General features: G+C 41.8%; 2 protein-coding genes across 2 annotated transcripts in view; one reads left to right on the top strand and one right to left on the bottom strand.

The window, feature by feature from the left end:
• Window positions 1-873: 873 nt before the first annotated feature.
• On the bottom strand, window positions 874-6,704 carry cdk7 (cyclin-dependent kinase 7). Its single transcript, XM_079361772.1, has 12 exons — window positions 6,565-6,704; window positions 6,292-6,351; window positions 6,163-6,196; window positions 6,008-6,075; window positions 5,354-5,422; window positions 3,923-4,033; window positions 3,698-3,816; window positions 3,222-3,321; window positions 3,049-3,135; window positions 2,811-2,960; window positions 2,256-2,394; window positions 874-1,288 (listed from the first exon to the last, which is right to left on the bottom strand). Exons 1-12 carry the CDS (start codon window positions 6,628-6,630, stop codon window positions 1,260-1,262), a joined length of 1,032 nt encoding a protein of 343 aa, XP_079217898.1. The 5' UTR covers window positions 6,631-6,704; the 3' UTR covers window positions 874-1,259.
• Window positions 6,705-13,815: 7,111 nt separating this feature from the next.
• setbp1 (SET binding protein 1) overlaps window positions 13,816-23,465 on the top strand; it is a 34,084-nt gene continuing 24,434 nt past the window's right edge. The window contains exons 1-2 of the mRNA XM_079351645.1: window positions 13,816-14,643; window positions 20,545-21,131. Coding sequence (XP_079207771.1) covers window positions 20,703-21,131 — 429 coding nt within the window. The 5' untranslated portion in view covers window positions 13,816-14,643; window positions 20,545-20,702. The remainder of the gene's footprint in view (window positions 14,644-20,544; window positions 21,132-23,465) is intronic.

Below are 23,465 nucleotides of genomic sequence, written 5' to 3' on the forward strand. Positions count from 1 at the left end.
CTTGTATTTTGTAACAGAATGTGGGCAACAGTGGCTTTCCTGGCCAATGAAATGTCCTTGGCTGATAAGGCTGATACTGTATCGCACTCTGACTGGGCTGATATTTGCCAAACCTGTCATCTGACCGAAGAGCCCAACACACACAGATTCACTGTAGTCAATCACACAAAGTGTGTGTGTCCCCACTCAATGCTGTATTGTGAACATTTATGACTAGACACCAAGCCATGAGAGAGACTTTTTTTTTTGAACATCTCATCAGATCTAACACTGTTTGACAGAAAACCAAAGGAGCAGCTGAACACTGCCAGAACATCAGGCTTCTGACATGCCAGACTTTGTGAGTTCAGGGTTATGTTAACGAGAACAGACAGGAGGGGAAATGCATGTCATTCATGTATGAGCTGGTGTGAAGCCTAGCGTCAACCTGTCTGCTCTGAAGACAGGGCTTATGCCACAGAATCACACACAGTCCAACATAACCCCGTCCCCTGTCTGTCAAAAAAACCTGAGCAAATACACAAGTATATTTCTGTCCACACTTATTCAAAACTCTGCAAATACTTCTTACATGAGACCAGTATGTATTCTGTGGACCACAAGAGTGTTTAAAAATAATATATCCCAACCTTTTATAGTATGTTCAAGTAGTCCCAGAACTCAGAGAGGTGAAAGAGTTTCAGCGACACATACAGGATGAAGATCAACTTTATAAACAAGACAAACGCATATTAGCTTGTGGCCTTCATCAGGGTCCTCCTGAACCTTGATGAAGGCCACTAGCCAAAAAAGTTGTGCCCAAAAAAAAAAACCCCACTCTGCAGTCCCAGAACTTGGCTCAACTATAAGCACACAAGGAAAACCCCATACATATTAATTTGCACCATTTTATTGGTCTTACATACAAAACACACAATCAGGCTTTCTAGTTTTGTTTCTCTTTTCCAGCCGTATAAATAGAAAATATTCCAACAGGAACCTTGAGCTTGAGTGTCATTGTGGCACTGAAGGAGTCAACATAACTGACCTATACACAGCATCTGTTGTATCAAGAGGTTCACTGCTGAATTCTGCCGAGTACTCTGATACAAACCCTGGGCATATTTCTCAAGTCATATCACGGCAACAACCTCTAAAATGTCCTCGGGTCCGCCGGTTTATTATTCACTTCCTTTTGGTAAAGAATCCTGAGAAATATGGGAAAGCTGTGCCCCACAACGGGCTGAAGACGAACCATCGGATGTTGCGGGACATCCTGGTCAGAAAACGAGCTTCTTCTTCATCACAGCTGAAAGTAACATGAAGACAGGTGTCACAAAACATATGATACAAGTATATACACGCGCACTTTATTAACTCTACATGTGCAAGTAAAACAAACATGAGCATGGACATAATTTACTGACCACTAAAGCTGAAGTTAGTACGGTATTTAAAATGTCTCTCTGTAATGTACTGTAGCATGGATCATAGCTATAAGGAACCTAGATATTTTCAAAACCAGAGGAGGAGCTGGAAAAACTTTGAACCTCCCAGTAACTCTGACATGCTCCTTCAGTAAAATGTTCCCCTGCTACCACAATCCACTTACATGTCTTTACAGGAGCACGTACTGTATGTGTGTTTTACTTTACTATATTCTGAGTCTCTCACTGCAGTTAAACGTGCAGCCAACACCCTTTGAATTACAAGGTTCAGCCAAGTGGTTTTCTAGATTTGTGACTGTAGTGTGGATAAACATGAGAGCACAGGAGCGGTTCACAACATGCTTTATGAGAGTTTGGTCTGAGTGGGATGTTCTAAACTTACCAGCTCCTTTTCAAAAATCAGCCTCAGACCTTTTACTGCAGACACTTTTCGTTATTGCTGCTCAAGCCACAATATCAAACAGCTTGATTTGACTATACACCCATCGGCCCCTTTATTAGGCACACCTGGCTAGTACCAGGTTGCCTTTAGAACCGCCATTCTTCAGGGGATAGATTCAACAAGGTGCTGGAAACAGTTCTTTAGCCATTTATGTGCAATATTGACATGATTTGATCACACAGCTGCTACACATCCATGAGACAAATCTCTCCTTTCACCACATCTGTTGAGGCCTTTTGATTACATTTGATTTGAAATGATTTGTGACATGGTGCTTAATCCTGCTGGAAGTAGCCATCAGAAGATGGGTACACTGTTATCATAAAGAAGGAGAATTTAAAAAAAAGGTCATTATATACAACTACGAGTCAATTTATGTTCTTTACTTGTCTCCAGGCCCTCAATCTTCCTCTTCAGGCCGATTGTTTCTTTCTCCCTCAGCGCTTCCACTGAACCGTTGGGTCGGGGGAGTTGAGGACCTGGAGTGGGACCAGGTCGATTACTGAAGTAACTCATCTTCAGGGCCTAGAGAACATTAGACAAAAGTAGAACACTTCACATTATTATTATTATTATTATTATTATTACAGAGCTGGTCTGATTTTGTTTGCACACACGCTAGTTTAAACATAAATGAGTTAAAAAATTTTTTTATTTTTTTTTAAATATTAGCTTTGAAAATATTTTCAAAGAAACCTTGAGAGGAGAAGTGGTGAGGTGGAGGTATCTGTATCCAAAAAGTATATGAATTGACTTGTGTATAATATATACATTGAAGTGTGCACAACAAATAATTCAAATGAAATAGCAAAATGGACCAAAACTTTAAGGCTAGCTCTTGTCTTCCATTTCCTCTCATTATTATAATTTAAAAAATGTAAAACTGAGTGAAAACTAAGCGTGAGGTGAGACTAGCTGTGGTGCTTTCAGCGTAGTATTACCTGTGTAGCTGTGGTCCTTGTAGAGGGGTTAAAAGTAAACAGAGCCTGTAGCAGCTCCATTAAGTCGTCTCCAGCTGCACTGAATATATGCTCAAGAGGAGTGCCGGGAAATATTTTGAAGGACACATAGTCTGGTAGACTACTCATTCCCTGCAGACATATTTGAAGGACACGTTTAGGATCCTCAAACGTTCAAGAGGTAAATAAGGTTATATGTAGAGGAGAAAAAGATACACACAGGCCATGTCTCTTCTGTGGGGGTCCCAAGAGCCTCAAAGATCTTAGTCAGCTGGTCTAGGTCTGAGTCTCCAGCAAGGAAGGGTATCTACAGCAAACGGGTACGTTATCATTGACACAATAAAACAGGGCCATGTTACTGTATGAATATCTGGGAAAGTGTGGTTCGTTTACCCGAAGAAGTAACTCTGCAAGGATGCATCCCACTGCCCACATATCAACACCCACACCATACATCCTGGCACCAAACAGGAGCTCAGGGGAGCGGTACCACCTGGGAAAGGATCCATCAACAGGGAGAAAGTCAGTTTGAGTTTGAAGGTGTTAAACAGGCAAACTAATCTTACATCTACTACTCTTCCATTACACAGATATGTCAAATATGTTAAACCTAGGTGAAAAGTACAGAAGACTCGATAAGTTGCTCCAGTTACTTTCCATTAAATGCTCCGTCACACATGTCTCAACCAGCGGCAGATTTATTTCCCCTTTTGATACAATCCACTTCATAAAAATCGAGCAAATGAGGAACTATCAAGTGAAATAAAGATACACATTGCATCTTTATAAGAGTTCTTATAATAATAATAATAAAAACACAGGGTGATAAACACAAAGATCTACGTTTAAAAAAAAAAAAAATTAAAGACCTGGTAACAACTTGATGTGTGTAGACTCTGTTGGGGCTTCCAAATGCTTTTGCCAAACCAAAATCAGCCAACTTCAACACTCCATTTCCATCTAACAGCAGGTTATTGGGCTTCAGATCCTGGACACACAAAGTAGCAACTAGTGCAATAATTGCATTGCAATTATGTATTACAGAATGTATGTGCGTGTTTGTTTGTGTGTATGGGAAGTAGATGTGCTCTTACTCTGTGAAGGACCCAGTGTTGGTGCATATACTCTAAGCCCTGTAGGGTCATGAGGATGTAGGCTTTGATGTTGGCTGGAGTCAGGACTAGACTGGTGTCTTTGATTATCACCTGAAAACATAAAGAGGCTTCAGTTAAAGAAAACATAACCACAAATACGTGTCATCTATGACTTAATGTCCTTTAAGGACTGCAGGCTACATATTTTCCATTATTTCCTCAACAACACTCAGTAGTATGTGTAATAACATCTGTAGTTGATAAGGTCCTCCACTTAAATCTAAGCATGGGGTCGAATAAGATGCCAATCATATTCCTTTCTCACGCCTGTCCTGTCTGTATGCAAGCCGCTAATGGCATCAATATATTGTAGGGACAAAGAGCGGAGTGGTATTGATTTTTTTTTTTTTTTTTTTAAAGGGTGCTCATCTTATTTTGCATAGCTGTGTGTTAGAAACTGATGCATCGGTGGTGGGCGCCCATCTGGAGCCTTTCATTCTAAAAGCCTCCAGAGTAGGAGATGAGGTTAAATGTAAAAGCCTGAGTGACCTCACAGAACCTCTCAATGGTCATACATGTATGTGAGCACTCACACAGTCTTTCACTCATGTTCTCTGCATTACTATGATTGCCTTCTAATCCTATACGTCTCGAGAGTGATTCATTCATGTATTATTTTGTATCTATTATTTGGACTCCTGTGTCGTTTACAGCTGAACATTATAATACCAACATTTCCAAACAAAGTAAAAAAATCCCCCAAAATGGTTTGTGATTTTGGGTGACAGTAACTCTACACTCCTGTGAACGCAAGCTAGTGGTCTTTTTTAATGACTGATGTTTATATCATTCAAGAATCTGACATACTGTTTGTATATAGTTAAATCTGTGTGTTAAAATTGTATCAATCCATGAATTTCATGAGTTTTTAGTCAACACTGTCACACACTGAGGTTGCACTTTGTGATATTGTAACTAACATAATTTTAGTCTTCTACATGTTAGCTTAATAATAACTTTTTTAAATACATAAAGCTGCACTAACAGCATCTTCCAAATGTAGTTTTTTTGTCTGATCATTTTCTAAATAAAAAAAAAAAATTTCAGATAGCATTAAGAAGCCACTTTAAAAAACGTCAATAAAATGTATTTATAAAGAAAACAAACTAAAACTTTCAAATGGGGTTTTGAATAGGCCTGTATAATAAGGTAACATGTTAAAACATGGGCTTTAACGATCCCTTGGATTGCAAAAGTCACAGTAGTAGAATAGAATAAATAAAGGAATAAGCTAAGCACAAAAGTGGACTAAGTAGAAAAAAGTAATGGTAACTACATTGAAACTTGTTTAGCAGTGAAAATGACAACAGCCTAATCTGCACCTTGGAAAGACACATACAGTACTGAGGGATTGTTCGAATAAGATCTTACCTCCAGATCTGTTTCCATGAAGTCAAACACAAGGCTGATGTTGGACTTGTGTCCGAAGGCGTCAAGCAGCTGAGGACCAATAAAACAAGAATTATCACAGTGTATCAGCAGAGTGTGAATTTTAAGACATTCATGTCTTCGATCACTGTTAGTATGAATTTCCATGACTTCGTTCATCTTGGTAACTTTGTAAATGTATCACACAAATCTGTCTACCATCTAAGAGTACCGGTAATTATTCTAGGTTTGAGTAGCTGTAACCATATCTAGGTAAAGTATTTCACAGCCAGAGTTATATTGAGATTGGAGCCAACTATCTGTTGTAAGAGAAGGTTTGCAAAGAGTGAAATGTATGTCTGACATTTACAAGTCAAGGTTGATGTCTTATTTTGAGCCTTATAGAGATAGAGTACCCGAATCGTAAAGAATTTGTAGGTTGTACCTTCGAGCAGTGTAAGTAAGTTTGTTAACAGAGAAACTTTGTCAGCTTTCAATTGTCAATGACTGTGCTCAATTGAGGTGTTTTCTGACCTCGGCCGAAATAAACCTTAAAGATAATACAGTCTGTTTTTATGATTTTATTAATAAACAGAGGCAGCAGAAACAACCCCATCTAACAGACATAATCATAGTTCATCAAACCTGCTTACCTACCCCAATAATGTTTTGATGATGCAGCTCCTGCAGCAGTTTGATCTCTCTGAGAGCAGTCCTGTTAATACCTATTAATAAGTGTTTCAGTTAGTAAGAAGAGCAGTCAATACATAATGACAAGAAATACCATGGGTGTTATGTTACATAACATTTACCATCTTTAGCCTCAGTACGGTGACCAACCTTGATCTGCAATGTAAAAAAAACATGAGGCTTTTGTTAAACACCAGAGTAGCTTAGCATGAAACAGCTAACAGCTCCAATATTAAGGTGATAGTCTGTACCTTTTTAATAGCAACTATAGTATCCGTCGTTTTGTCTCTGGCTTTGTACACTGTTGCAAACTGGAGACGACAGACGGAGAGCATAAAGTAAGATGAAGGAGGCTACACACATATTTTGGTATATTATTGATCCTCTGTGCAGAACAGCATGGAGCAGCTTTGTTGACATTAACAACCAGCTAATGCATGTTAGCTTGTTGCTAAGCTTTGTGCAGCAACAGCCTGAACAAATGAGCACAAACACTGAGACACTGGTATCTTTAGTGATCATACCTGACCCTCTCCGAGGAAATCCAGCTTCTCGTATCGCTTGGCTCTGGACTTTACATCAAGCGCCATGATAGCCAACTGTCAGTTATATTAGTGGACTCTTCCTGCCTTGTTAAAGGGCCACAGGTTCTACTTCCGGGTTAAAAGAGATTTTATTTTGACCAACACCGCCACCTACTGGTTCATATTATTTTTAGGGGCTAGAAAATATTCCTTAAAATAAAGAATACTAAATATCACCTAGAATATGTCAGACATACTGGTGTCATTCGGTATTCATTTAAACAACATATATTAGTTACAGTTTCTTTACTTATTTATAAACGTATAAAAAGGGTGAATTTTCTCATAGGCATGTTGTGTATGTACCATATACTACCTTACTACCTTTTTATGATATATTTTAAAGGTTTAATCTTTTTTAATATTACATGACTTGTTTTATATTTATAATATCCTATAATATCACATTTAAGTATGATACTATATATTGTATTCTTATACATAGTACATACATGATAGTATTAATAGATAATATTTCATCTTTTAGATAATATAGTATTTTTATAGTATTTTTCAAAAACAAATTGCATAATGTTAACAACAAATTTCTTTGTAGGATTTGTTACACTGTAATGAAAATGAACTCAGATCTCATCTGTTATCAAATTCCAGGATTATTTAATAGTTATGATGTGATGTTGGTTATCGTTATGACCCATACAGTTTCCCTTTTTTTTCCCGTTGAAAGGGAATTTTAGCAGTTAGGAGCTTGACATTTGTCTCTTGGGAGTCTCCACTGTCAGTTACGAAGGTTTTGTGATCCATGCACCGCTGAACACATCTCTGCATCTCATCTCCACACGCAGCAGATACCCTCACATCCCACAGGATTAGGCATGGCTCCTCTCCTTTGACCCTCCTTGATTTTCTCTCTCTCTCTCTCTCTCTCTCTCACACACACACACACACACACACACACACACTCCACTGACTTTCATTTTCACGTTAAGTTTGACAAGAGGAGTGTGAAGGATCAGAAGGCCTAATACACCCCTCACTCTCTCCCCAGATGCATCCACACATTCATATCCTGACAGCTCACAGATGTGACTGACAGGACCGTATGTGCCCATTTAACCATGTAGAGAAGAGAAGTTACTTACCATTTTTTCATCAACCCTTAGACTCTCACAGTCTTGCTTAAACTGGAAAATATCTTTCTAGTGGTGAACATAACTCAGGACCACTTACATCATTCGCCCTAAAACAAATGTGACACATTGACGTCCTCCTCTAATTCTACCATTAGAGTTATGGATACATAAACGAATCTGGTGGCGTTTAAACAGTTTGTCACAGTAAATCTCATGATAGCTCGGGTAACATTATGCACAATAACTCACTCTGGTAACGTGTCACATTAGCAGATGGTAAGGCTGTGGAGCTGTGCATATATACAGTATGTGTGTGAATGTGTGTGCGTTTGTGTGTGTTAGTGTATGCCTCTATTTGACGAGAAGGAGGAGAGTGAGTGAAACCACAGGGCTGTTTATCAAACTCATAGGAAGTGGGTGTTGTTGAGCGAGATTGTGTCGCACCACCACATCCTGCTGCTGGGAGGCAGCTTCAGACGGGACATTGTTCAAAACATGCTCAGTAAACAACAAATGCCGACCAGGTGCCGTTTGTTGTGTGCATCTGTTTGTGTGTGTGTGTGTGTGTGTGTGTGTGTGTGAGCGTGCACATGTGTATGTGGTCACTTAATGTTTGCTTTGAAATACTGTTTGTACATATGAAACTACGGATAATTTTCTTTAACTTCTCAAAATGAGGCAGTTCAGTGTGTTCCTGAAGAGGACTTTTCATACATAAAGTGGCAGTGACAACAGGCTTTAAAAACAACTGTATAGAAATAACCAGTCTTTCTGCTGGTCTCGCTTGCTTCTGTAGGTCAAAAAAAGGCCTTACAGGTGCTTTCATATCCGTTTTGTATTACCCTTCTAAACACACTTTCTGTATCACACACATACAAATGACCATCCTTTTATTATTAAACTGCCACAACAACAAAAAAAATGTTTTTTGAACAGAATAAATGTGCAAACACTTCATTATACAGTACATACAGGAGCTTAGCTATCTTTTAAAAAAATGCATGTGCATGTTATAGCAGAGCATGCACATATCATGAAATATAGTATATCCTCTCTGTTTCTGATGCTGATGTTTACTCTTCTCTTAATGATGAACTGTATGTAACACACTCACATATAAGGTCAGTAGAGGTTCATACGTACAAGAAACTTTGAATAAGCTATGAAATCATTTGAGACAGCTGATGTCAGATTCTCCATTTTACTTACACAGTACCTGGGGAAGTGGCAGTGATCTGTCATTTAGAGAGTCTTCGCCTCTGTTTCTGACTGACACACGCACACGCATGCACACACACACACACACACACACACAACCTTTGCAGCTGTATCTGACCACATGCACAGTTATAACACAACAGGATGCAGCAGGGTGGATGTTGGAGGTGTGAATATTCATACAAGCCATGACAAATATGTGTTTCTTAGAACTAATTGTGTATGAATCTAGACTTGAACCTATTATATGTCCGTTCTGACTGTAACTGCTGGATATTCACCCATTTAAAGCTTCTTCTCTGCAGATGAACACAATAAGAAAGCACAAAAGGAAAAACATTTTTCTCTTTGCTGCATTTTGTTTACAGATTGATCAGATTGTTGCTGTCAGTCCTGAGCTGCATTGTGAGATGCCAGAACTGTCAGTTTAAATACATTTTAGGGTGTTATTGTTTTGTTCGCTGCTGTCTTCCTGCAGCTTCACAGGCATCCACTCACACACTGTGCCCTGTAGAGGACTTCAAGTTGAGCCCATTTGAATGCTCAGCTCATAAACCACACCATTATGATAATGTCCCTATAAGTAACAGGAGGATGGGCACAATGTCATCTCTTCACATCGATGGAGACAGCAGGGAGTCCGCAGTCAACTGCATTTAGATCCGTCTTTGTTGTTTGCTTAGCTTCCATCTGTGGTGTTGTTGTTTTTTGGGTTTTTTTCTGGTCTGCATCTTCTCTCAGACGTCGTTATTGCTTTCATTAGAAGAACAATCTCTATCTCATCCCTAAATGGAAAAAAAACGAACTCTTTCAGTAACCCTTTTTCTTCGCTTATATGTGTGTATGTAGATGCAGTAGTAGATGAAGTAGTTCAAACGGTGGCCACTTTGGAGAGAGACTATTCACCGTGTGCAAAGCTGTTGTGATTTAATGAACGGTAAATGTAGCTTATACTTTAATTTTGAGTTTTTTTTTTGTTTTTTCTTGTTTCTTAACGTGACAATTTCATTCTGCTGTGACCCAGGAGTGTGTGTTTCCTCCTATCTTATTTTTATTTCAAGCTGCTTTTGTGTGACTGAACGCTAGGAGCACTAACGACTATTATTGGCGCTGATTATTTAAGACTTTTTGGGTTTTCCAAGGGGACAAAGCGCACATCACATTATACCATGTCACGTCGCGTCACATCTAATTGTGCATCCATTTGCCGTTACACTCCTGTTTGTCACTCTGTGTTATGTTTTGCGATGTATTCGTGTTAATTCAGTATTCTTTCAACAATATGAATGTTTTTTTGTGACCTGCCAAGGACTCCAGGTGATGATTAGCTTTAAGGTGTCTCTGATACAACGCATCAAATGGCTATGTTTAATATTACACATGGTCCAGTTATAAGAAACACAGATAAATAAAATATAGTCAATAAAAAATGTTTGTCCACATTTGGTACAAGTGGAGCAATTGAAAAAAAGTCCCACTGACTAGGTGTGTTTGCCGCTAAGTGCAGCAGGAAGTTAAACCCAATGGAAGGTAAATGAGGGAGAAGAGGAGGCCATTCCGGTTTATCTGAGTGTATCAGTAGTTGAAGATCTCCTCAGCGGTGTGTTATCCAAGAAGTCATTTACTTCATTAACCCAGTCAGATCACTGAGGCCTTAGTAATCAACCTTGTCACACATCCCATTAACTTCTCACTCCATCAGCACGACCCTTGCTAGTTCTCAGACACGTACACACACGTGCACTGTCTGTATATACAACACACAAGTGCAGGTTATCACACACAGCTACATGATCCTTGCATGCTCAACACACTTGTCTTGCACACACAGACACACAGACACACACTCCTTCTCTCTCAGCTAACCCCATTAGCTCAGTCAGTCCCAGGGGGCTCAGGGCTCTGATGAACCCTCGGCTGCCCTGTGAGATTAGTGGACTCCCTGAGAAAAGCCCTTCATTGATTGAATGTGAGTCTCCCCTGCTCGCAATGTCAGCTCAAGGTTAGCGTGTCAACTCTCAGAGCAGTCAAGTGCCTCTGCTTTGTTATGAGCATCATCGTGTTGTTATTGTAGCTCTGCTGGCTCCACTTACCACTTTTATTATTCATTTGTTTCTTCCTCTCCCCAACAGCCTCCCTTAAAACATTTATTAATTGTTTAAATCCCTTTTTCATCTTTCTTCACTTCTTATCTCAATCCACTCTCTCCCCATCGATGAAACCACAGAGGAGCTATCACCACATGAAAGCTTCAGCATTTGGTGAAGTGGTTTCAATGAGATTCACTTTTATGTATAGCAAATCAAGCATGGGGAAGCATTTACTTTGGCATCCCACTTGAGGGAATGAAAATCGTGCATACAAAAAGGCAGGCAGAGAAAAAGGAATGGGGGCAGCTCTCAGTCTGCAGAAGAGACACTCAGATAAATGACGAGGACCGGAGAAGGCACGTTGATCTTTTTATGAAGAACTTGATGAACATGAATGATGTACCAGATTTCCTGTAGCAGTGAATAGAGATGAAAGGATAATCTGGGTATTTAGATCATTCAGGCAGGAGCGTTTGCCCTGCTCTGCTGTCTCCTTCATCCCCATCATAATTCAATATTTACAGTTTAAGCTGGAAAACTGCTCCCTCTTGGCTGCCTGTATCTGGTATCCATGGCAACAGTTTCAAGAACAGAGAGTCGTCTGTATGAGTGTGTGTGTGTGTGTGTGTGTGTGTGTGTGTGTGTGTGTGTTTGCATTTGTGTCTGTGTGTAATGTTTACTGATACCCTGCAATTGATTGGTTGTTGGGGAGCAGCTGTTGACCCCTCACTCTCAGGGGTCTCTTTGTATTCTAGCACAAATCTCAAATCAATAGACACACATGAATGAGAACACATACACATGCATGCAAATAAACAACTTTGTTAGTCTATATTTAAGTTGTATTTACATGTATCTGTAGGATTTTATTTATCATCCTTAACACCACATTTTCAAAAGATTAAAAGTTGTAAATCCTAAAATTTGAGCCTAATTTTAAAGCCTCTTAAACCAAATTTTGATTTAACCGGAGTCCTTTTTTGGAAATAGCTAAGTAAAACAATGCTAGAAAGCGGCAAATTGATAGAATCACGATGGCACTGACACTACAAACACAATATACTCTACAAACATTTTAAACCACATGCTCAAACACACAAAACAGTTATGTGTATCTAGTCAATGAGCCACAGCAGCAGAGGAAGTGAAAAGCAACAACACCCAATCCACTGATGGCAGAGCAGATTTCTCACAACAAATACAAAACTGTGCTGAATATTTACATGGTACTAAACGGATAATCACAAATATCACCCCAGCTAATGAAATTCCTCCCAGTGGGTTATCCACACAAACACACACACACACACACACACACACCCTTACGCTTAGACATGCCAGGGCTGAGTAACAGCTATCTGTGGGGCACTAAGAGAGAAAAGGTCATTTGACATCATTTGCATCACTTGCTAATGTTAAAGGATGTTTTCCATGCAGGGAAGGTCAGAGTTTGCATGGAGACACGATATAAACAATTTGTGATGAGTCAATGGAACAACTGAGGCTTGTTCAAGTTAGATTAGTTTTCCAGGGTGATATAATTATACATCTTAAGGGGAAAGCACAAGCGCGCACACACACACACACACACACACACACACACACACACACACACACACACACAAACACACATTAATCTACCTGTAATCATCCACTCACATGCCCCCTCTTTCTATCTCTGTAACAATGTGTTGGCAGAGAGTGTTGTGGCAGATTTTGTCTCACTGAACACACATGTTGGGTTGGATGTCATTATACACGGCCTGTCCAATAAAGTCATCAGCAGTCATCCCTGTAGTGGTGATTCCTGGGCAAAGCCTTTATGATGACAAAAGCGACACACTTTATTCACAGCTAATAAGTCCAGAGGTATGTCAATGTTTTCATTTAGAAACTCCCGACATTCCCGACCAGAGCATTTTAAATGATTTTGCAATAAGTAATAGTGTATAGCTTCTTATTGTTCTTTTTAAGTCTATGCCATTTCATATGTGGGACCCTGACGGAGGTATTTGGATATGACTTCTATTGTGCAATCAACTTTAATCTGTTTTTGGATTTAATTTGATTTAAGTGTTATCTTGAAACGTGAACATCTTAAAACACCAGGACGACAACATATAATTGCATGTCTTTTGTGAACCTGAATCAATTTCCTCATATTTATTTTATCCTGTGCTCTTTGTTGCGCTGCAGTCCAGGCCAGGAATCTACATACATTTGGAATAAATTCAAGTCAATTCATTATCTTCTTACTTGTTTCTCTGGTAGATTCCTTGAGCTTTGCAGTAACATGTAAGGCCTCTTCTAAATAACTTTGGTCCTCTCTGGTAAAATATCTGGTGGTAAATTGGCCCAGAGAATGAGCCAAAATGTCCCGAGCTAAGTTATGTGACAGCACGCATTGGAGTATGATTTCTTTTTTTAATTTTAGACTTTTAAAAATCTAGAGTCAACATTTCATGTTACACTTGTAACGAATAAATGATCCTTTCAGAGCATCACTCTAAAACTTCTGTATAGTAAACTAGTTTGTGAACCTATTTTAAAAAATGCATCACTTTGTCCTACAGCAGTAACTCGGTCAACACAACAGCCTTTTGCCAGATGGTATTGTCCCACCTTGCACTGAAGTCCCACAGGAGACAGCCCTGGGATTTATGGGAAGGTTGCAAAAGGAGACACGCGTCCATGCTGCCAGGTGGAGGCGATGTCGCTCCTCCTCTCCTCTTCCTCTGCTCGGCCAGAGCTTTTAGTCTGCTGGGTGAGATCATTACCAGACACCAGGCTACGGGACCTGACATTCACCGATCAGGAAAGCAGAGAGAGAGAGAGAGAGAGAGAGAGAGAGAGAGAGAGAGAGAGAGAGAGAAGGAGAGAGAAGGAGAGAGAGAGAGAGAGAGAGAGAGAGAGAGAGAGGGGCGTAGGGAGAGAAAACCCTGATTTGATACAACCAGTGAAGGAAAGCGACCTAACCACCGCCACCTTCCTCGGATCCTCTGTTTGGTGAACTGACGGCGGAAAGCGCGGTCTAGTCGCTGACATTTTCCCGCTGGATTTGGGCTTGTAGTCCTATGCGGGCTTGTTTTGACTGCAGTAATAGTCCCACTCTCCCCCCCCCCCCCCACACACACCCCTCCTCCTTCCCTCACCAGCCGAGTAGCGGATTTGTGAGGGATCTGAGGGCTGTGCAGCTCCCTGAGTGACCAGCGATCCTGCAGGGCACTGGAGCCTCTCTGCACCGCCGCGGATCTCCACAACACGAGTCAATGCAACGGAGCCTCCAAAGATCTTTTTTTTCTGACTGGACCTGGACACAAGCGCGAAGTTTCCGATTGGATTTTTTCTTACCATACGGCTACCTTTTGCTCGCTTCTGTCATCAGGCAGCAAATCCTATTTTGGCTTTTTTTTTTCTTTCCCAAAGCCCCGTTGACGCCATTTTCCTCGGGGTTTTCTGTCAAAAAATATCTCCACATACAGTGGCTTCGTTTGACAGGTCCCCGGGAGGCTGTCATCCCATCCATCGCTTCTGTAAAATGTGTCTAAATGGATTGTAAATGATCTTGATGAAATATTTACACGGTAGAGCTGAGAGTGTGACAACATTAGACATGGGTAAGTAGTCCCGGTCGTCTGGTCACATTGCACACCTGAATACACCTCTCCTTTCAATGATGTGTCTTCTTTAAATGTTTACCATCACCGACTCAATAATACATATATGTTTAATGTTTGGGACATTTTTATACTTTAATCGACCTGAATTTTTTTTTAAATTTCTTCAAGTCACATGCCAAAAGAAAAAAAAAAAAAATTAACACACGCACGCGCCAGCATACTTCGTCCACCACGCGCACAGTCTCCCACGTACACAGACCATCCCAAACAATGCCGAAGCTATTATTACTGTGTGTAATACCTTGTTAATTAGGGGGCTGTAATAAAACAGCTGATAAGGTCAATGGGATGAAGTGTCCACTACACATTGACCAAGGAGCTGCTCACGCGCCTAGCTCAGTGTCTTTCTACTGAGGTGGACCTCATCTTCGTCATTGACACTGAGAGACCATCGCATAGTTGAACAGTTTGTGACATGTAGCATGCTAGCAGCTGGTTGGGACTGGTTCAGTAGGCTGTGCCACATTTACCTGTATACAGTGACATTTTTCATTTATTTGTTACTTTTTCTACCTGTCTGGTTGATGTACAGAGGATGAGGATGTTCACATGTCTGATGTTTGGGTGTTGTGAATGTTTTAAGCTAATGCTCACTAAGTATAGAGAGTGTATCTTATTTCTTAGTTTGCTTTTACATTGTTAATTTTTTCAGGCAATGCATAGAGTTGTCCCAATAGCATTAGTATGCCAAAAGCAATACCAATAACAGTATATGTATCACAATCTGATACTGCTTACAAGTATGTATTAGTATTGTTTTGGCAAGTATGCATGTCAAGGCACCTCTCCAAAATCATAGCCTATTACCATTTTAAAAAATCAGCTGGCCTCAGGTCACTCATGTGTGACGATAACAAATGACAACAGTATGGTGCTATGGAGATTACACTACTGGTTAAATGTAGAAATGACTTTTTTCTTATAATATATATAGTTTTGCTACACTAATAATGGAGTGCTACAATATATCAGATCAGTTTAGCTTGGCTGTCAGAAACAGCCTGGTCAAAACTGATGTCCATGCTTTGGCGGTGAGGTCTAGAACCAAGCTGCAATACTCTGCTGTTATCAGTAGCCTCCAGAAACCTCAGTCACAACCACAGGACCAGAAGATAAATAGACAAGCCTGAATGAGTCAGTGAAACTGTGGAAAAATGGTCAGGTCTGCAGGATATATGGGAAGGGATGGGAAAGAAATGAGCAATGGATAAACATGAAGAAGAAGAGAGAGAATACTCAGGAGTGACCAGGTGGAAAGAAATTGGGTTGAGGGATGGGTAATAGAGGTGATGGAAACCATCGATCATTTCTTCTGAACAAGTTATTCGGGTTTGAAGTGAAAACTCTAGCTACGTTTTTGTGGCGTAATAGTATGAAGTAAGCTATTAAAGCCCCCCTATTAGGTAATGAGATGCCCATGCCACCATTGAATTAAAGCATGACAAATCGATTAGGTGTATCCCCGTTCTGAGCTGGATACCTCAGGTCGAAACAGGATCACAGAGAGGAAGAGGAGGAGGGAATGTGAACAGGATCCAAGGACAAATCTTACTGTTGGCAGGCACTCTTAACGGAATATCAGCACTGGAGCACCTTTTGGCAGAGTGTACAGAAAGAGTGAACGAGGGAGGGAGGGAGAGGCGAAAGGAAAGAGGTAGCACAGAGAAGAGGGGAGAAAACAGAGGTTTAGCGGGGGGGTGTGGGGGGGGGGGGGACAGTTGGGGAGAAGGGGAGGTGTTTTTGCTGACAGCCATTTTGTGGCTTCTGCTGCAGTTAAAATGGTTTAACATTCATCTGCTTGTGTGGAGGTAGTTAGGTGAGGATGGTTTTAGTGCTACCTGGCATATGGCTCACCTAGAGGAGTGCGTGCTTGCCTGGCTGCACAAGTCCATCATTTTCCTTTCACGGCTGCCACACATGGTTGTCCTTCTAGCTGAACGCATGCCTGTGCCATCCATGCTGAGCAGGGGATAGTTGGTTTTTTTATGTACTTTTTTTGTGTCAAAGTAGAAGTTGGTCATGTTCAATTTCAAAACAGAATTTGTCTTTGATGTGGACAGGGTAAAAAGATTGCTTCCTTCACCTTGCTCCGCTCCAAAGCAGAGGACTAATAGACTCCGAGCCAGAAAAGTCATGCTCCTCCATGGCTTTGGAAGCACTATAAGTCTGGGGACATACCTTTCTGATTTGCCTCCATCCAAGGATTTGATCCTACTAAAAACATTTGTTAACTTGATTGCAACATTCGCTACAGGGCCAGGAAAAAAAAAAAAAAGAGAGAGAAAGAAATACATGAGAAATGAAAACGGCAGACAGACTGTGTTCATCATTTCATGAGATACTCATCCTCTGCCAGGGCCGGTCGAGTCTCTACTCCACTCTCACATCAAAGGAGAGCAGAAAAAAGGCTCTTCACCTTGTGCAATCAAACGGGCGTTTGCACTGCTTTTGGATGTGTGAATGTGTGAGCCTGAGTGTGTGTGTGTGTGTTTGTGTGTGTGAGCATCTGTCTACATGTGTGAGCTATTTGTGAGTCCACCTCAGGCACTGGGCTGCTGGGTATGCAGCCTTAAAAGGTTGTGTTTCTGCTGCCATCTCTCTCTCTCTCTCTCTCTCTCTCTCTCACACACACACATTACACACAACCTCAGTCTGTTTTGTCTGTGTGTCTGTATCATTCACCATCTCTGTTCTGTCTGTCTGCACTCCATTATGGATGCTTTATCATAATTGTTTTCAAAGGACGAGGCTGAGTGTCTCATTCACAGCCTCTCACATCCAGCACGGGGAGCGACCTTATGCTATTTGAGAGGGAAGCTGCTCGGTTAGCGCTGCTAGTTTTTAAGAACATAATAAAGCTATTTATGCAGCGAGTCTGGCCTCTTACAATCACCCTGCTGTTTGAGGCTGGTCGAGGTGTGTGTGTAAGAGCGAGGGAGAGAGAGAGAGAGGAGACAGGGAGGCTCAGGCTGGGCGAGGGAGGCCTGTGGAGGGGTCAGTCTTACATAAACTGTAAGCTAACAGAGAACTAACACAGCTCAGGGCAGCAAGCAGGGAGGAGAAACAGTCATGAACCAGACTGAAGATTGTGCTAATAAATATGACGCCATTTTGTTGTCACACTGGATAAGTGTTGTGAGAGGGGTCTTAAGAGTACCACCCATGTGGATTGGTCTTTCTTTTTTACGTGTGTGATGTTGTGGTTGGCAGCTGTCTCTTTTTCCTGTCATTGTCCTCAGTCAGTCACATGACACACAGGGTGGCTTTCACACATGCCATGAGGCCAAGTCACCGCACTGACATTAGGGACAGGGAGGATCCTGGAGGACCAAAAAAGGTCATGTGGGCGCTGTACGATCAGGAACTGAGCCCAGACTCACTGTCTTTGGGTTATCCTTGTGAAACTTTGAACTTTGAATCATTACCAAGGGGGACTAGTGTCATGGTGTTACATGATTTAACTCATCAAAACTAAATTACCTTTACTGCACATCAACTTTGACAAATTTCCAAAACATACTTGTTGTTTTTGGACTGGTCATCCAAGTAAGCTATCGTTCCCATAATTACATAATGTGGAATTTATTTGGCAGGGACTACTTGGTTAATATTCTATTGATATAAACAAAGACTCCTTTTCGATGCATCAGTGCTGCTGTTTGGTCTAACCCTCTGCAGCATCTGTGTTTGAGATTTTAGGCTGTTAAAAAGCAATGCACAAAATTTATGTCGCCATGAAATCCAACATAAAAAAAAAAAATCAAACAATAGTAAATTAATGTGAAGACTAATGAGAAAATGTCAGTTTCTTCTCTCCTAAAAGGTTGATGTTGGGCAGCTCAAGTGCAGCGTTGGAAGATTTTCTAGAGGCAACAACAAGACATAAACTAAACAGTTCCTCCTCAGAGAGTTGCAATCATTAAAAAGAGGCTTAAAAACACCAGCAAGTTTTGTAAGTTCCTTTTCATACCACACTTATTGAATGAACTTCCAGTAAGCTAGGAAATCAATCAAATTATTTCTATGGTTTGGAAAATGTTTGGCAGCAGTTTTAAGTGATACGCTTAAACAGTCCAAATCACAGTTTGGTCAATTAAGCCTCCAGAACCTACACCCAGAACCAGTATGAGTAATCTGGGGTGCTTTCAGATTGGCAAACTGAGTGGAAACAGGCCTTTCCCTTTTTATTTAATCTTGCAAAAGCAGAAGAAAAAGTTTGACCTCAGGGTTGGACAATGTTTGTGTGCGCTCTTAAATGGTTGAAATGCTGCTTTGAATTCCGATTGTTATTCAGTCACGCTAGAAGCACAGACAGTATTGAAATCTAGCTGGGCTTTTATTTCGATCTCTTCCAAACGTTCAGAGACACCAAGGTAAGGTTAAATCCTTCCTGTGTGTGCCAGCCTGTGATTGACTGGTGACCTGTCCATGTTGTACCCAGCTTAGTGTCTCCAGCCCCCAGGGACCTTAAAGGATAAGCGGGTGTAGCTGTAAGCATGTTCTATGAGGCATTATAAAGGGGATCAGCTGTTAGTACAGTAGCGTGGGCTGGTACAGAAGAAAAATACACACACAGCTAGTGTTAAATACCAACAGTAACCATGTCAGTGAGGGTATTAGCAGAAAGAAGGGGGTGGGTAATTCTATATTACCCCCATCAGGTTGGATAATACCATACAGGTTTATATGCCGTAAACCTTTTGTGCTCTCAGTTTGTTGTAAATCTGCAGCAGGCTATAAGCTTTTATTTGAGTCGTGTCCGCAGGTAGTGGTCCAGTCTAGGTTCACATCGGTGTAAATGATGTTGGTCTAAGCTCAGTGTGTGAGAGCATTCCCCACTTCCAGCTCAGTCATGCCTCATGTCATATTGACTGATGGGATTCCCTGGAGCTGTAGTGAGAAGTGCAGTCCAGTGTTTGTTTGGGTTGCTTTCTGTTTATACGCCTGTGTGGAAGTAAGACATGAGTGAATGCATATGCCACCATGTGTACTGTTTATAGTCTGTCTCATAGATCTGCATGTGCAATGATCCAAAAAGGAAAAAAACTATCTCATTTCTCTGACAAAGACAGAGCACACATAGCAGCCGTGGTGAAGAAGCACACTTTAGTGACAGCAACACTGTCATTTACAGTATGTGTGTATTTCTCTGCATTACTATATGCTGTGTTACATGCTTGTGTGTTTATGAATTCCACTTCATGCATGTGTAAAACAGCTCAGACGCTGTTTTTTCCAGACCAGCTCGTAAAACACATCTGGGGAAAGAATTAGATTTCTTCTCTCCGTCTTACTCTGCTGGCTTCACTTCTCCCCATGTGTGATGCCCCCCCCGCCCCCCCCCCCTTGCTGCTCTACTGAAAGAAAAAAAGAAAAAAAAGGAAAAAAACAGAAGTCAGCTTCTTGTGTCCTCAGGCTAACTTCAGCCCGGTTTAAGAGCAGAGAAGAGGAATGTCTTATTTTGCGCTGATCACTCCGGTGTCTGCACGGCTCTGCTTCAGATCCATGGTAGGGATGGAATGAGGGACGGTGGGAGGGAAACAGGGTAAGCAAAGAGCGAGTGAATGAGAGTCGGAGCAGCGAAAGGCAAGTGGGAGTCCAAACTGAGATTGTTTTTGTGAGGCCCAGAATGTAAATGAGAGAGTGGCAGCGTGCCTCCACAGCTCTGTGCAGCGTGTGTGTTTTTCTTCATGCATAACAGGCAGCTAATGATGGTGATGACAGCAGACAGGCCTTTGCTCAAAGCTGGCACTGCAGTGTAAGCTATGAGGATGACTCTGTTTAAATAAAATTAAAGAACAAATTTCTTATCATGTTGTTCACCTGCTCTCTCCGCAGATTGTCCCTGGCTTTGCCGTGTTCCTGCGGAACAACCAATCCACCTCCAGTAGTTGATTGACAACAACCAACCAGCCCAACTAACTTCTGTTCTACATCTTTCTATTGGCTGGCTAGCTCAGCTTCACGAATCCTTCTTGGCTCAGGTGGCAGTGTGGATGGAGCCAAGGGATCTGGTTGGCTCGGCCCGACCCAAAGAGGCGGAGTTACAGAGAGGCAGGGTGGGGCCAAATGAAGGGAACCAGCAAGGAGCAGCGGGCATGGGTTTGGTTCGCAGTGATGATGTGATTAATGGTGCCATCAGCGAAGGGGAGGGGCTAGAGGATCAAGGGGAGGGGCTTTTGGAGGAGCAGGAGTTTTCTATCAAGGAAGCAAGTTTCCAGGAAGGAAGTCTCAAGCTTAAGATCCAGACCACCAAGCGTACCAAGAAGCCCCCCAAGAACCTTGAAAACTACATTTGTCCACCTGAGATAAGGATGACCATCAAACCTTCAGTTGGAGAAGGCAAAGGGGGGCGACGGGCAGGAGGCGGGGCCACATCAGGGCGGGGCCAAAAAGATGAAGAAAGAGGACCCCCAAGGAAAAGGGTAAGCTGCTGTCCATAAAAGTGGGGTTTTTTGTGTGTGTGTGTGTGTGTGTGTGTGTGTGTGTGTTTGAGCTTTTTATTGATGCATAGTATGAGATGTGGCATATGTTCTTTACAACATGTCAAAAACTCAGTTGGCTTCACCATTTCTGAATTTACCACTGTCTCTCTCATACTCTCTACTTCTCACTGTACCTCTTGCTTTCAGTAACTGGTTTCCCCGCTTGGTTACACAGGGTCAAAGTTTGCTGCGTAATTGAAACCAGTCATGGCTAGCTGAGATCACACAGTAACACACACACGGGAATACAACACACACATTGAAGCTGAGCATAGGGCTGACATAAGCAAGTGACAGCTGGTGTCTGCTCTCTCCATTTGTGGTCATATACACAGAGACCTCCTCTCCTCTCCTTTCCTTTCCTCTCCTCTCCTCTCCTCTCTTGTTTCATCTCCTCTCCTCTCTTATTTCCTCTCCACTCCCCTCCCCTTCCCTATGAGATCAGTTGTTTCGGGTCACGCCCTCTTCACCTCCTCTCGGCCATCACACCCTCTAAACCGGTGTTTGACTTGTGTGATACTGAGTAGGTACAAGGCCTTTGGGGAATCTTGTGTCTGTAGGGTGTGTTGACCGACACAGCCTGGTGTGTGGCTGTGTTTGTGTGCGTGGGTGCCTGTATGTGTGTGTGTGTCCTGACAGCCATCTCCTTGTCACCACTCGACAGGTCCATCAGTGAAGGTGATGTTTAGTTGACATGAAGCTGGGCTGATTTTTTTTTTCTTGTGCTTCAATCTCATGATTTTTTTAACTCAAATTCAAGAAGTTTGTGAGGGCGGCTGCAGTAATTGTAAATGTTAACACTAATTGAGTCTTGTGAATCTCCCCCCCCCCCCTCTGGGTTGTGTCAGGATCTGATGTAATTTATTTTTACTGTAATTCAGAAAAATGGCCTATTGCATCATAATAAACATCTCATTTTATTTAACATACAACGTCTATAAAATCATATAATTAAATAAAATACAGTAATTCAGCCAGTTAGATCCCATCCTCTCATGGAGGCTCCCCTGTTGAAAAGCCAGCAGGGTATGAATGTTTATATACTGTATATATATATATATGTGTGTGTGTGTGTGTGTGCGTGTGTGTATATGTCTCCAAACATAGATACATATAATGGTTTTGAAAGAAAATAAGGAACTTATTAGCTAGTTCAAGAGAAAGCAACATGTTGTTAGATGGAAACAAAGCGGACATAAAAAAAGATGAAATGTTCAATATCATGAGGTGGAATTTTTACTTTTGGCTTATCAACTAAGCTAAAGATTCTGTATCAACTTATGTTATTAGGAAAGGGGCAGGTAGTTTTCCCCTCCCTGCTCCTGTTTGTTTACGGACAGTGTACGTAAATGTTGTATGATTAATCTTGTGTTACTGCGATACTCCGAAATTAGAAAAGAAACCAAATATGAATGAAAAAGCTTAATGGGCTGAACCTTACACACTAAAGTCTGGGCATCCACTCCTAATCCCCCCCCCCCCCCCTTTCAGTGTGATTGACAGAGGTTGTCATAGTGACAAGGGAAGCAAGCTGCTCTCTTATTGAGATTTGGGGATGAAAAGGTGGGGGTGGGGTGGAGGATGTGTTGGTGTTGATTCAGATCAGTTTCAATCCCTACATGCTGTCCTTCAATCACACACCCCTCCCCCTATCCCCCCCCCCGCACCCATCCTTTCCCTCCACCCATCACCTGCCACCCCAAGGGTGTAATACAGGCAAGCTCAGTGGAGAAGAACGGGTAGAGAGTGAGGCTAGGCTGCTCTCTGTCTACCTCTCATGTGTGTGTGTGTGTTGAGGTTAAATACTCGCTTTGTGGTGTGTGTGAGGCTGTGTGTCATTAGGGGAGAGGGAGGCGAGAGGGGGAGCAGATGGACAGCCTCTCTGCTGTATTGTGTCCACATCTACTCTCTCCCTCTTTCTCTCTGTATCTTTTATCTGTCTCTCTTTCTCCGCTTTTCCTCCTAAGTCTTTTCTTCCCTCGTGTCTTCCTCTGTTCACCACTCTTTTCTTCCTCTTCCTCCCTCTTTCAGCCTCTGTTTTCTTGTGGCAGATGGCAGCGTGGGGCAGCAGCAGCAGCAGCAGAGCAGAAGCCAGAGAGGGAGCAGGAGACGGGAGGGGGGGAAGGAGAAGGGGGTTGTGGAGGAAAGAGGAGGAGAAAGGAGGTGGGGGTCAGGCATATGGAGAGCCTGGTTAAGGGGCCCCCTCAGAGGGAGTGTGTATGTGCGTGTGGTAGAGTGATGAATAGAAGAAGGGGATAGGCAGGATACAATAGT

Source organism: Symphodus melops (assembly GCF_947650265.1).
Source record: "Symphodus melops genome assembly, chromosome: 1".
NCBI lineage: Eukaryota > Metazoa > Chordata > Actinopteri > Labriformes > Labridae > Symphodus > Symphodus melops.

What these genes read in the sequence shown, in the direction of transcription:
- cdk7 (XM_079361772.1), bottom strand. Translation starts at nt 6,630, where the DNA reads ATGGCGCTTGATGTAAAGTCCAGAGCCAAGCGATACGAGAAGCTGGAT. An exon ending in ATTTCCTCGGAGAGGGTCAG is followed by an intron (nt 6,352 to 6,564) that starts GTATGATCACTA and finishes TGTCGTCTCCAG; the next exon opens with TTTGCAACAGTGTACAAAGC. An exon ending in TTGCAGAGTTACTTCTTCGG is followed by an intron (nt 3,136 to 3,221) that starts GTAAACGAACCA and finishes CGTTTGCTGTAG; the next exon opens with ATACCCTTCCTTGCTGGAGA.